Source organism: Delphinus delphis, chromosome 19 (genome assembly GCF_949987515.2).
Source record: "Delphinus delphis chromosome 19, mDelDel1.2, whole genome shotgun sequence".
Taxonomy (NCBI): Eukaryota; Metazoa; Chordata; class Mammalia; order Artiodactyla; family Delphinidae; genus Delphinus; species Delphinus delphis.
The window spans coordinates 9427827-9442964 of NC_082701.1; the positions used below are offsets into that span (position 1 = coordinate 9427827).

Consider the following 15138-nt stretch of genomic DNA (forward strand, 5'->3'; position numbering starts at 1 on the left):
ACCGAATTAGTAAGTTTAGGTCAGCATTCATGGATGGGCAATGATGAGGAGTTTGCACACACTGTTCCTTCTGCTTAGTCTGTTAGTTCCTCCTTTCCCACTGTATCAATCTGGATTGATAGAAATGACACAGTGATACAGAGTTAAAAATAAGGAATATGTAAACTATGATAAAAGAGTAGGCCCCCAAAAGATACACAAATGTCCAAGAAGCATATGAAAAGATGCTTGATATCACTGCCATTAGGGAACTGCAAATCAAAACCACAATGTGGTACTTAGGGTTAGTCAGATTAATAGAAACAGAAAATAGAATGGTGGTTGCCATGGCCTGGGGAGAGGGGGCGTGTAGTGGGGAGTTGTTTCTTGGGCACAGAGTTTCACATTTGCAAGATGAAAAGAGTTCTGGAGATTGGTAGTACAACCATGTGACTAACATTACTGAACTGTACGCATAAAAATGGTTAAGATGGCAAATTTTATGTATATTTTACCACAATTAAATTTTTTTTTTTTTTTTTTTGCTGTACGCGGGCCTCTCAGTGTTGTGGCCTCTCCCGTTGCAGCGGAGCACAGGCTCCGGACGCGCAGGCTTAGCGGCCATGGCTTACGGGCCCAGCCGCTCCGCGGCATGTGGGATCTTCCCAGACCGGGGCACGAACCCATGTCCCCTGCATCGGCAGGCGGACTCTCAACCACTGCGCCACCAGGGAAGCCCCAAAATTTTCTTTTTATTAAAATAACTAGAGGGTATTAGAAAACTCTAGCAGAGTGCTCCCGACTGAGTGAGCTGGACTGAGGCTCTGGAAAGGAGTTTGGGAAATGCAGTTGAGGAGAGGGCTCATGTTTTTAAACTGGAGGAGGGTGGTTGTGTAAAAAACAAAAACAATTTTTGTAAGGAGGATATTGCAAAAGGACAAGAAGAACAGTTAAGAACTCTAGAAAAAAAGCAGCTACACAAGAAGTTAAATGTCCTCACAGTACCCTACCTAGCTCTGCAGCGAACATTAACATACTGTTTTTAAAGCAAATGCCGTTCATCGTTTGAACTCAAAGCAGTGATGGGGTGGAAGATAGGGGTCTGAAGAACCAAATCCGTATCCATCATTATAGAAATTAAATTGTTACTATCTCAAATTGATAAGAAATAGGAATCCAAGCATTTTTAAAGATACACAACCGTATATTCACATAGAGAATGTTCTTTAAAAAACTCCTTACCTCCAAGGAGAGAGCCTGCGGACACTGGAGAAGGAAGAATCTGTCTTTTTGTTAACGTATCTTTTGCACTGTTTATGTTTTCTCATGAGCATGTATTACTTTACAAATAAAAATGAGATTCAGGACTTCCCTGGTGGCGCAGTGGTTGAGAGTCCGCCTGCTGATGCAGGGGACACGGGTTCGTGCCCCGGTCCGGGAAGATCCCACATGCCGCGGAGCCTGCGCGTCCAGAGCCTGTGCTCCGGAACGGGAGAGACCACAACAGTGAGAGGCCCGCATACCGCAAAAAAAAAAAAAAAAAAGAGATTCAGTGTTGATTTTTTTAAGTTATTAATGAAAAATTGCAAGAATTGTAGAGGTAGAAGAAATTAGTGCTAGTTAGGGGGATATTAGATAAAAACTTTATTAAAGTTCATACATTTGAATTGTGCTTTGTCATAGGAACATGAGCTCAGGCAGGAGAAGTGTAAGATATCTCAGGGCTACGTGAGCTGTTTATTTACAGCACTTTATTTTACCAGTACAGTAAAACCTTAACTGTACTCCTGGGGGAATAGCTGGTTCTAATTAATTTAACTTTCAGAGTAATCCAATCAAGCAAAGATCCTTTTTATTCCATCTCCTATAGAATGCCTTTTTTTAAATGTAGCTCTACTTGCCTTCTTTATTAAGTTTAATATCTGAAGATAACTTAAGGCTTTCATTATGCTGTAGATTAAGAAAGTATAACAGTAGCGGTGGACAGACACTACATTCCTAGTGAACATTTGTTCACTTTTTCCCTAGATGTGTGGCAGTAGCATGGTGATTACAGCAACAACCCATCACTCACAGGGCTTGCCTATACCTTGTAAGAATATTTAAACACAGATTTCTTAGTGTCTCTGCATCCTTTAACATGAAAATATTCCTGGAAGGTATCATCTAAGGCAATGAATAATAGCTGGTTTCCAAGCTTGGGAAATGTACTGACTTCCTTTTAAAAGTTGTTTCTCAGCCTTGGTCGGACATTGGAGTCATCTGGAAGCTTTTAAAACTGCTGATGTCTGAGTTCAATTCCCTGATTTCACTGAAAAGGGATACAGCCTTGGCATTGCGAGTTTTTAAAACTTCCCAGGTGATTCTTATGAGCAGCCAAGAACCACTGTTTTAAAGGAAGAATAAGCTCTGAGTGCCCCCCCATCACCAGCACCTTGTTGATTTAAGTTATTTTTATTATGATGGTATTCAAATAACGTACAAACTGACACTAGGTTGAGACTCCCTATGCATGTAGTAGTTGTAAACACATTTACAGGTTAAAAACAAACTCCAAAATTAATAAGTTAAACAGCAGTGGTGTGTGGACAGTGAGGTTTGCTTAGGCCTTTGTGCACGTTGCTCCTTCTGCTTTAGTCTATTAAACCCTCCTTCCCACTTGTGTCAGTCTGGCCCAGTGAGGACGCAGAAACTACATGGTGATATAAACAGGGAACATTTATTGTAAAGAGTAATTAAACTGTGGTAAGAGAACAACTGTAGAGCTAGCTAGGGCTGAGGGAGAGAACCTGAGGAAGGGCCAATTGGAGGGGGCCCCTCCCCAAGGCTGGAGCTCCCACTCACTGAAGAAGCTGTAGGTGCAGCCCGCTGGATGGCAGAGTGGCTCCCAGCTTCGCCCAGGTCAGCCAGTGGGCAGTTGCTGGCAGCAGGAAGGAAGCACTCCTCCAGCCCGGGAAAGCCGGTAGCCCGCCACAGGGGCACACAGGAGGTGGGAGCCCTGGTGGCAGCCCTCCTGGTGGCGAGCTGCAGTTGATGGCCAGGCGTGCAGGTGTGAAGACAACGTGGCAGTGGCAGTGCCACGGGCACGGAGCACGTGGCATCCCCGTCAGGAGGGCCGCGGCCACATCATTGGGAGAAGGCCACAGAGACTGGTGTGGGAGTGGGGCAAGTAACAGGAGGCCCGCAGTGCACAATGTCTGTGTTGACAGGGTCACTGGAAGGTGACACTAGATCACGCCAGAGCTGCAAGGTTGCTAAGAGACTGCCCTTTCTTGGTCCGTGGCTGGGGTCCTCACCAGGTGTCCTCATAGCCACATGCTGACCCCACCCTGCAGGTTCCAGAGGCAGTGGGACGGCCCCTTGCTGCTGCAGGCCCCTCCAGCGCACCTCACTGGGAAACCTCTGCATTGCGCTCACAGGGAAGGAGAGGTGCTTGAGGGGACGGGTCCATTATTGGCAAAGCGTGTGCCGGAGGGTGAATCTGGAGCTGACAGGCAGCAAATGGATAACTGACACAGCACCCCATGCCAGCCAAACACTTTTGCCACATTTAAGCCGTAGCTCATAGGCTACCTCACTCTTCCAAGTGTTGTTCTATGCTATGTTCCAGTGTACCCTTATAGTAGCTCACCATGCTGTGTAGGGATCTTTGTTTAAAAAACAATTGTTTTGTCCAGCCAACATAAAAGGTGTGCATAAGAATCACCTCCAAAGGCTCTGATTTGGTTGGGCTAGTGTGGGATCCAGGAATCTACACTTTTAATAGGTAGATTCTGACGATGGTGGTCCCTGAGACAGCACTTCTAGAAATACTGGTCTGGGGCTGGATTCTAGGGACTATGTCTTTCTCCATCTTGTACCCTTAATTCCTGGTACACTGCCTGATAAAAGGTTGGTGGTGTTCAACAGATGTGGGCCAGTGAATGAACACTGCCAAAGAAGTCAGGGCCATGTGCTCTAGTACTTAACAGAGAAGTGGAGCTGATGGGGGGACGGGTGAAGGTCCATTTCTAACACTGCTTCTCAAAAATATCCTTCTTTATACCACGTGTGAAACTGTGTGACTTAAAACTTTCTGCAGCTAATGTTTTTTCATTTTAAAATGGACATTATACTAATACCATTTTATTTTTAATAGGGAGAAAGAACAAGAAACACAAAAAGAGGAACGTTTGATGGAAGAAAAGAAAAAGAAAAAGCAGGAAGAAAAGAAAAAGAAGGAAGGTGCTCAGAAAAAGGTTTGGCTAGAGTTCCTAGTTCATTGTTTCTGTCATCACTCGTGTCTCACCGCGTTATAGCCATTGCATTACAGAGGTTCGGTTATTACTTTTAAAATTCACTATGCTCAATCTAGAGTGCTAGTGATATAGATAAAAGGTGACAGCCACAGAATGTCTTTTTTAAGGACTCAGAAATACTAGAGCTGTATTTTGAAGGACTTTGATTTTAGTCATTGGTAGTAAAGAATGTCCGTGCTATTTTACTTAAACTGAACTGTCCGGGGCAGCCATGTCTAAGGGCCATTTAACTGATTTTGTTTGAAAAGCTAGAAATAATTTTTGCAGCTTTGGCAAGTGTTCTTTTACAGCTTGTACTAGTAAATATTAAAATCTAAAGTCCTACTGTATATCTTACGGCCATGCTTGAATTTTAGGGCATTTAAGGTACCAAGTTATGCCATTTGTATTGTTCTTGCCTGGTTTAATGCATCTTATAGTTAAAACTGTATCCGTTTTAGTTTGTATTAAAATATAGAGTTTAAGTGAGCTTCCACATAGATTTTTTTTGCCTTTAGATCAATATTGGCACATAATTAATAGAATGTAGACAATTATACATTTTTCCCAGTAGTAAATTTTAATAAGGTAACTGGGCAAAAACTTGTTTTTAAAGTTTCCAATATTAAAGTTTGCTTATAAACTTTCATATGGATGTGTACATCCTACACATTATTCCTAAAGAGTTTCTGATTTTTTTTTTCAGGCTGCTGATCAAAAAACCAAAGGTAAGTTTACTTTATTTTGGGGGGATACGTTTTATGACAGTACCAAAGTTTACGATGATGACTTTTTTTTTTAAATTGGTGGTTAAAAACAAAGAATCTCACCGTGCCTTTGAATCTGCTGTTTACTATTCCCTGTGAAATTCCTCATTTATCACTGGTTTTACATCTGCATTTAATTGGCATATGCTTAATCTAAAATGCCTAAAGAACGTTACATTACCTTTCTAAACAATGCTTTATAATTTTCCTTTGGTTTGATTTCCACCAGTCAAGGATTAAGCTGATAAAGTTGGTCCAATTTGAGTAAGAACAACCAAAGGACATTGAATTTTTTTAAAGCTTCCAATTTCTCTTTGCCGACTATTTATAATAAAAAGAGGTATATTCTTTCTATGTTCTTCCCTTTTTGCTTAATAATGTGTGAAAGGTTTCTTTTTTATTTTCCAAGTCCAGAATTGGCGTATGGTTGTCTTAATGGGTGTGGATGGGAACATATGTGGTTCTCACAGGAACTTGGGCATCTCTGTGTGATGTGCCGGAGGACAAGCAGAAGGGAAGCCACGCTCGGAGCCTCCGCACTTCATACTTGATTTGTTCAGGGCCTGTCCAGTGCTGGGAAGCACACACTCAGGACTCGCATAGACCAGCTCTGTTTAATTTGGGGCAAGGCGCTTCACATCTTTAAGCCTTGGGTATCTCATATTTACAATGGGAAGGGTAAGGGGTGAATGGTTCCCACCTCACAGAGCTATCTTACGACTATATGAGATCCACATGGGCAAGGCTTGGTGCCTGGCACAGAGCTGGTGCTCACGAGAGGTTGCCTGTGATTAATTGTAGGTTTTATTCCTTTTGGACTGTCACATGTAAATGTAGACAGACACACGCTCTGCAGAGGCTTGTGTCCCAGGCAGCGACACGGCGAAGGGCTCCACTTTTGTTTGACATTTATAGTTTTCAAAGTGGAGTTTATGTCATCTCATTTGAACTTCATGATTGAGCAGGGCAGGTGTTAATTGACAGTGAAGAAACTGAGGCCGATAGTGTGACTTACGTGGCTTGCTCTTGGCCTCGAGTTAGTGTAAGGACAGGCCTCGAGGGAGCCCGGGCATCTGACCCCAGGGCAGGCGGCTGCAGAGCTTCCGCAGCAGAGCCACGCTAAGAGATGGATTTCATGTAAAAGAATATTTAAAGACAGCATAGTTTTCAAAAAGGACGTTTTTCTCTCTTACATTCTCAGTGGTAGTGTGAATTTACAAAACTCTTGTCAGAAGGGCCCTGGTACATGGTTGTTTTGAAATTATGATCATGAATGCGAAATAATGGTTTCTTAAAATTGTCATTTAAATTATTAAATGAATTATTGCTCTGAATCATCTATTTCCTTTTTTTTTTAACATTTTGAGAAGTTTTTACAACCTGATTCAGTACCAGCAGTGTTCTGTTGTCACTGTCATAATAATTATTTTCTCTTGAAATAGTAACAAATTGCTTATGATTGTATAGCGATCATGAATTACATTGTCCTGCCACCTCACACAGAGTTATTATTTTCTATTACTGTTCTGATGAGTATTTTCATTGCTGACTCCAAACCCTACTGGGTTTTTATCTTTTCCTTTCATCTTCTCTAAAATACTGCTCCTTTGGATACAATTTGTCAGTAACTGTACTAACCATAACTAGCCTCAGAACACAATGATGATTGTTAACGTCCTTCTAAACAATAAAAAAATGCTTTTTGAATTATCAGTAATCTAACAGTGCTGCTAGGTAATTCATTAATAAATATTAGCAGCACCAAGGTCTAAATTTTTCTCAGACTGTCCATTATTACTGGTTACAGTCAAAATTAGCTGCCTGCAAGGTGGTGGTTCTGAATTTCCAACTGGACATGTGTGTTAAATAACACAAGCTGGGCCTGACTGAACGTTGAGATACATTGTAGGAATAGTATGAGTGCTCACACGGAGCAATAGGTCCGCTTTTCTAACCTTCTGTCATTTTCGAGTCTTTCCCCTACTCTATTGTGTGTAGCCAGAAGGGCAGGGCCAAGTTTGCCTTGCTCTCTCTCACACGCCCAGCTCCTTGCTTTGTGTGTGCAGTCAGGAGGCCTGAGACCGGCACCCTCATCAGCAGCTGCTTTCAGACAGACCCTGTACATGTATTAGTTCCAGTTGTTGCCACTGTCTGCAGTGTCCACACGAGTAAACTGAAGCTCTGAGAGTTTGCCCAGTGCCCCCAAGACTGTATAGCTAGTGAACAGCAGGGCTGATGTGCCCAGAATCTTCCTGAACTTACGGCATCCAGGAAGGGCACACGACAGACATTCATCAAGCATTTACTGTATCTCAGTACCTACCATGCTTCAAAACAATCCTGTATCGGGAAAGGGATGCTCAGAGAGGTATGGTAACTTAGATAAGGTCACAGAGCTAGTGAGTAGCAGAGCTGGGTCAGTCCTGCCTCTGATTCCCGAGCCAGGTCTCTGACTTCCTGGCCAGATGTGATGACCCACTTCAGAACCACAAGAAGCCGGAGAACCCTGCTCTCACCACAAGGCAGCACCCAGAAGTCTCAGGGCCCTGAGTTGTTAGAATGTAGGAAGGAGTTTAGCAATTTGAGTGAGTCTAGGAGTTGAATACTCTTAAGAGAGAGGCTACAGTTATAACTAAGGTTATATAATACACTGAATCAACATAGAAGTTTGAATTGATTTTATTTCGATAATTAGATAACTAGACCATATCAATTAGTAACTTCCTTGCTCTGCAGTATTACACATGGTGTAAATAGTGGTATTAGGAAAGCAGTGCCTCCACTAGTTAGCATTATATTTGACTTAATTTTCTCAATAACTGAAACTTAACTTCTTTAAATTTTGGTTTATTTTAAACATTTTCAGGGAACTCTTTATGTTATACACATACATATATTATACCTTTCTGCTTTCTCCTAGAGAATAACTAGCCTAATCCATTCTTGATAGACGAGTCTTCATATAGCATTAATTATGCTTAAAAAGTTTTTTATATCTGGCTATAACCATTGAACTTGAACTATGAATCTTCATTTAAGAGACAAATGAAGAACTGAATCTCACTGGAAATTTTTTCATTAGCTTAATCTAATATATAGCATGCTCCTCCTCCCCTACTGCAATCTGAAAACCAGGTGCTAGAAATTCTGCTTTACAGAATTACAAGTAAAATTAAATTTAGTACCTCTTTTTTCAAATCCTGCCTTGCGATTTCTTTGTTAAGGTCATTTTCTTTTTGTTTTAAGATTCAGGCAAGCGAGTTGGTTTGTTTGAAACACTGTGCTGCCAGCATTTGTGCCCAGCATCCCAGCATTTCTGCACTGATGTCAGGGGGGAGCTGCATTTTCTCTGCTTAGTTAAGCGCTGGAGACTTTTATGCAAATAGTGGATTCACCCTCACCTTTCACCAGTTTCCTCCTCCTTCTGTACCCCTGAGTATCCTGCACTGTAGGAATCTGAGCGTGTTTCTGTGACTGGAACTCTTTTCCTTCAGTGCTTTGTAGTCTTGGGTGGGGTTGTTTCAATCATCCTTTCCTTATTTTTCCTCCTGTGATGAAAAATGTAAGTAATAATATTCTCATTGTCTAAAAAGAAGTTAAAGTTCAGTGAAATCCCTCCATCTTGAGATATTTAGCAGTTAACATTTTGTTGACCATCCTTGAAAGCATCTCTTTATGAATACATAAATATGCATTTTATATGGACTCTCTGCTGCTTCCCCTAATTAAACACTTCCCCATCCCTTGCCTCTCAAGGAGCTGCACTAAGCAACTTGAAAACCTCTGTATAAGCCTATTCAGAAACAAAACAGTCCTTAGTAAATTCTTCTAAACATTGTCTTTGCATTGGTGACCAGTGAAAGAGCCAGCTGAACACAATGCCTTAGTGACACCCTAGATGTTCTCATAGTTAGGGGGAAGAGGAATCAGATATAATCCTGTTTCGAAACACCATTAACTTGTGTATTGTATCCCTGCTGTGGAGTAGCCAGTGTCTAAGTGTTGGACACTATAATGGGTTTTGCTTCGGTAATCAGTAATCTCTGTTCATTCTTTGAGGCATTGCCCTTAATTTGGGCAGAGAAAATAATAGCTTTACATGTGATGTGATGACCTTATGAGCCTAAATTTTCCGTATTGTCTTCTGGGTTTTTTCATGGATTTAAAGGGGTTTTTTAGGATTAACTATAATATTCCTAAAGGTGAAGTGGATTTAATTTAGTGGTTTTAGCCAGATTTTCTCAAATTCATAAAATAGAAAGATAATTTTTCATACCAGAAGCTCAAAGTTAATTATATCATGTATAAAAGTGAATATTTTGATGACCCAACATGGCTCAAACTTCATATGATTCATGATTCATGGTTTCGAGTCATATACTTTTAAAAATTTGTACGTTTTAATTAGTTTCCTAATCTTGCTTGAAAGGACTATAAGTTTTGCAATCAGGTATTCAGCTTCTCCATGCGTTCAGTTTTTTGTTTTGTTTTGTTTTACATCTTTATTGGAGTATAATTGCTTTACAATGGTGTGTTAGTTTCTGCTTTATAACAAAGTGAATCAGTTATACATAAACATATGTTCCCATATTTCTTCCCTCTTGCGTCTCCCTCCCTCCCACCCTCCCTATCCCACCCCTCTAGGTGGTCACAAAGCACCGAGCTGATCTCCCTGTGCTATGCGGCTGCTTCCCATTAGCTATCTGTTTTACATTTGGTAGTGTATATATGTCCATGCCACTCTCTCACTTTGTCACAGCTTACCTTTCCCTCTTCCCATATCCTCAAGTCCATTCTCTAGTAGGTCTGTGTCTTTATTCCTGTCTTACCCCTAGGTTCTAAATGACATTTTTTTCCCTTAAATTCCATATATATGTATTAGCATACGGTATTTGTCTTTCTCTTTCTGACTTACTTCACTCTGTATGACAGACTCTAGGTCCATCCACCTCATTACAAATAGCTCAATTTCGTTTCTTTTTATGGCTGAGTAATATTCCATTGTATATATGTGCCACATCTTCTTTATCCATTCATCCGATGATGGACACTTAGGTTGTTTCCATCTCCTGGCTATTGTAAATAGAGCTGCAATGAACATTTTGGTACATGACTCATTTTGAATTATGGTTTTCTCAGGGTATATGCCCAGTAGTGGGATTGCTGGGTCATATGGTAGTTCTATTTTTAGTTTTTTAAGGAACCTCCATACTGTTCTCCATAGTGGCTCTACCAATTCACATTCCCACCAGCAGGGCAAGAGTGTTCCCTTTTCTCCACACCCTCTCCAGCATTTATTGTTTCTAGATTTTTTGATGATGGCCATTCTGACTGGCATGCATTCAGTTTCTAATTGTTAATTTTAAGCAAACTTTTATATGCTTTTATTAATGTAAGTCAATTGAAAGCATATTCTTTCAGTAGCCTTATGTTGAGTGATAAGGGCTTGGAGAGGGTCACTGTGCTGTACTGCTATTAAGGCTCATTCTAATATATATATATATATATATATATATATATATATTTTTTTTTTTTTTTTTTTTTTTTTTTTTTTGGCCATGCTGTGCAGCTTGTGGGATCTTAGTTCCCTGATCAGGGATTGAACCTGCACCCTTGGCAGGTGAAAGCATGGAGTCTTAACCACTGGACCACCAGGGAATTCCCTAAACATATATTTATAAAGCTTTCCCTCAACATGAGTGAAAAAAGTGAGAATTGATGTTTAAAGCATGCCTTCCCAATTTCATAGTCAGATATAGATAAAAACAAACAGAAACGAACCCAGATTTCTGCACCTCACCAATTAGGTCGCACTTTTCTTTAGTTGAGGCAGTTGATTTCTGTTGCTCAGTCCTTCAGGGGTCTCAACACAATAATCAGCAGTTAGTATTTATAAAGCAGCAGGTCTGTGTTTTCCTGAGTTATACTGTGTCATAAAATTGGCCAGCTTCCTTGAATTTACATGTATTCACGTTCACATCCGCATAACCAAAGCACATGTTATTTCGAGTATATGAGTTACTCTTAAAAGCAGCATCTAAAAATCTAGTCAGCGTACTTAGCACAATATTTTCTACAAAATATGGCATTTTATTTGCCTGTCTACAAGATTAATAAAATCTTAGAGCTTGAAGGATCCTTAGAGATTATCCAATTCCTGTTAGATGGGAAATGAGATTCAAAGAGGTTAAATGATTTGTACAAGTTTTGACAGCTAGGTAATAGCAGAACTAGAACTAGAACCCTCATCTTCTGGTTGTCAGTTATATATTTTTTCCGCTATCATGTGAAGGGACTGGAGACGTAGATATTGTTTATGTATCACCAGTACTGTGTGAGTTCCTTTTAAGAAGTAACTTAGGATATTTTCAAATAAGACTGGAAGAAATTCCTAAGAGATTTGTTATATGAGGGAACGTTATGGGATGGTATCTTACAGGATTTTAAATATTATCTATGTCATTCTTTAACCCCATTGCTCTCTGTTTAAAGGAATTATTTAATTTTACTATTAAATCCCTAGGGAAGGAAGATATAATAAATGCATGAATATTTTTTCCATGGGAACAAAAGATAGTATATTAAGATGTGGTATTTTTCCCCTAAATATGTAGACAATTTAAAAGGATAAAAATTTATTGGAAAAAAAACCTAAGGAAATATATATATATATATATATATATATATATATATATATATATATATATTCTTTCTTGATCAAATTTAGAGGAAAGGAAGTAAACCCAGTGATAATTTATCTGTTGTCTGTTATAAGCCCCTTTAACTGCATCTTCTGGATAGGTCTCAGGTGAAGTCCACATCTCTATTTAGCATAACTTCACTGAGGTGTTAAACATAATCATGATCTCCAGGCATAAAATTATAGTTTATAGCTCTAAAGGAAGCTGGCAATCTGCTTTCTGAGAAATCATTTGTTTGCCCAGATTGCTTTCTTCTTTTTGTTTTTTTTTGTAAGCGCTTTACTGGGTTATAGTTGACATACAATAAACTGCATGTATTTAAAGAGAACAGTTTAATAAATGTTGGCATGGGCACACCTGTGAAGCCATCCCTGAAATCAAGACAGCATCCATCACCCCTGAAAGTACCCTGTGCCCCTTCCCAACCCAACTCTCCTACCCCTCCGTCCCCTCGCCAGTCTCTGGGCAAACACTGATCTCCTTTCTGTCACTACAGAAGCTTTTCTAGACTACTACATAAACGGAATCATACAGTGTGCACCCTGGCTGCTTTCACTCAGCCTAATAACACTTGGGAGAGTCATCCCTGTTGTTGCGTGTATCAGGAGACCATTCTGAGTAGTATTCTATTGTTTGGATTTTTCACAACATGTTTATCCATTCGTCTGTTCATGGACATTTGAGTTGTTTTGAGCTTTTAGCAATGATGAATAAAGTGCCTGTGAGCATTCATGTACGAATCTCTACATGGATATATATACATACACTTTCATTGTTCTTTGGTGAATCTGTGGGAGTAGAATGGCAAGATCTTATGATAGATGGACGTTTAAGTTTTCAAGAAACTGCAGAACTTTTCCACAGTGATTGTCCCATTTCACAGTTCTTTGCATCCTCATCAACACTTGGAAAGTCAGTCTTCATAATTTTAGCCTTTCTAATAGATGTGGAATCTCCTTGTGGTTTTGATTTGCATTTCCCTAACGGCTAATGATGCTGAACATTACTTTTATGTGCTTTTTTGCCATCTGCGTATCTTCTTTGGTGGATGTGTATTCAAATATTTTGCCACTGCTTCCTGAGTTATTTGCTTTCTGACTCCAGATTGGTTTCTAATATTAAATTGGCCCCTAGACTCGGCCGGAAAGTCTCATCACTTCAGCTTAGTTTTCTGCATGCCTCAGTCATTTCCCTTTCTTTCTGTGCCTGCAGTTATTTGTATGATAGTTATATCAGAAGATATGCACTTTCCATTGTGATCACATTTCATCTAGCTTTAACATACTAAAGATTGCATTAATAAATTAGCTAAATATTAGTCACATTTTATCACCTAGAGTTGTCAAGTTAGTTCACTAATTAATTTAGTAAATAGGTTATAAATACCTATCAGACAGCAGAGGTAAGTTCTCTGTTCTCAAAGAGATATAGTAATGGGAAGAGTTGGCTGTATTAGCAAATGGATATATAAGCAAGTGAATGCAATAAAATGTTCTGGGTGTTGTGATTTATTTATCCCACATCTTCTACCTGAAAGGATTGAAGTTACATTCATTTGATCATCTTTTCATCCTATATTTATATTTCTATGAGAAAAGATAACCTGTTTTTAAAAATAAGTGACAAAACTGGGGGAAAGGACAGTACTGATTGAGAGTGAGATAAATGCATGCTGGAGCTGGGCTGCTCTTCCCATTGGCCCCTAACTTAGCTGTGGAGACAAGGACAAGGAGGGATGCCTTACGCCAGTCATCCCAAACCCATCCATCAGGTGTGAGCCTACCCTATGAAAAAGGAGAGTCATTGGAGAGTTCTGAGTGGGGGAGTGACATCATGAGATTTATGTTTTAGAAAGATCACCGAAAGCACCAGATTGAAGGTGGATTAAACAGTTGGAGAGAGAGCTGGAGGCAGCGGGTGCAGTGAGACCGCTGCCCAGTTCAGCCTGCAGATGCTAAGCTGATGGGTGGGGGTAGGGAGGACGGCTCATGTTGACAGAGTGGGCAGAGCCCAGAGGCCAACCGGGCGCTAACCATCTGATCCAGCAGATATTTATTAAACACCTACTATTGGCCTTGCGCTTGCTGTTCACTGTGGGGAGAAAAAGATTTAAAAAATAAATACAGGGGCTTCGCTGGTGGCACAGTGGTTAAGAATCCTCCTGCCGATGCAGGGGACACGGGTTCGAGCCCTGGTCCAGGAAGATCCCACGTGCTGCGGAGCAGCTAAGCCTGTGCACCACAACTACTGAGCCTGTGCTCTGGAGCCCGCGAACCACAACTACCGAAGCCCGCGCGCCTAAAGCCCGTGCTCTGCAACAAGAGAAGCCACCACAATGAGAAACCTGCACACCTCAACGAAGAGTAGTAGCCCCTGCTTGCCGCAACTAGAGAAAGCCCGCATGCAGCAACAAAGACCCAACACAGCCAAAAATAAATAAAATAAAATAAAAAAATAAATTTATTAAAAAAACAGATATATTTCCCACTCTCCTGGAACTTAGAGTCTTATGGGGAACAGACATAAACATCAGTCACAATGCTATAGGTATCGTTACCAACTGCCGTGAAGGAGAGGAGCATTGATTAATGAGAGCACAGAACACAGGAGCCTGGACTAGGCTGGGATTAGGGAAGGCAACTGAGTGCTGCTTCAAATGAGACCTGAAGGATGACGAGAACCTAGGCCCGGGAGAGTAGAGAGAGGGCGAAGGGCTCCCGCGTATGGAGTGAGCAGCGCTTGCAAAGGCTGGCTGGCTGGCTGGACCCTAAACAAACAAAAAGCCGTCAGGGCCTAGGAGCCATCAGCAAGGGGGAGAGAGTGGTGTGAGATGAGGAGAAAGTGGTAGATGGAGACCAGGGCGTGATAGAGGTGGAACATTCCTTTTCCTAAGAACAGTAAGGAGGCTTTTCAAAATAAATTAGCAATATGGGCAGTTTCCCTCCCCATCCGCCGCCTTCTCTGACTAAATGTTGGAGAAACTTGGGCTCCCTCTTCTGGCAGGATGTAGGATTCTGCACTTTGTGGGAGGAAAAACATCTCAGGATTATTGCTATTCCGTGATTTATTTATTTTATTGAAGTGTAGTTGATTTACAGTGTTTCAGGTGTACAGCAGAATGATTCAGTTATACATATTTTTTTTTCTTTTTCAGATTATTTTCCACTGTAGGTTACTACAAGATATTGAATATAGTTCCCTATGCTATACAGTAGGACCTTGTTGTTTATCTATTTTACGTTTGGGTTTTTCCATAAGACGGTACAGAAAAACCCAAACAACTTTTTTGACCAGCCCAGTATATAGTGGTTTGTATCTGCTAATCCCAAACTCCTAATTTATCCCTCCCCCACCCCCTTTCCCCTTTGGTAACCGTAAGTTTGTTGTCTATGTGTATCTGTTTTTGTTTTGTAA

General features: G+C 40.6%; 1 protein-coding gene across 1 annotated transcript in view; it reads left to right on the forward strand.

Moving 5' to 3' along the window:
• Nucleotides 1-15138, forward strand: part of TNRC6C (trinucleotide repeat containing adaptor 6C) — a 127417-nt gene that overhangs the window by 42094 nt on the left and 70185 nt on the right. Inside the window, exons 2-3 of the mRNA XM_059996999.1 lie at nt 4118-4217; nt 4963-4984. Of these exons, the coding sequence (XP_059852982.1) occupies nt 4155-4217; nt 4963-4984 (85 nt within the window). The 5' untranslated portion in view covers nt 4118-4154. The remainder of the gene's footprint in view (nt 1-4117; nt 4218-4962; nt 4985-15138) is intronic.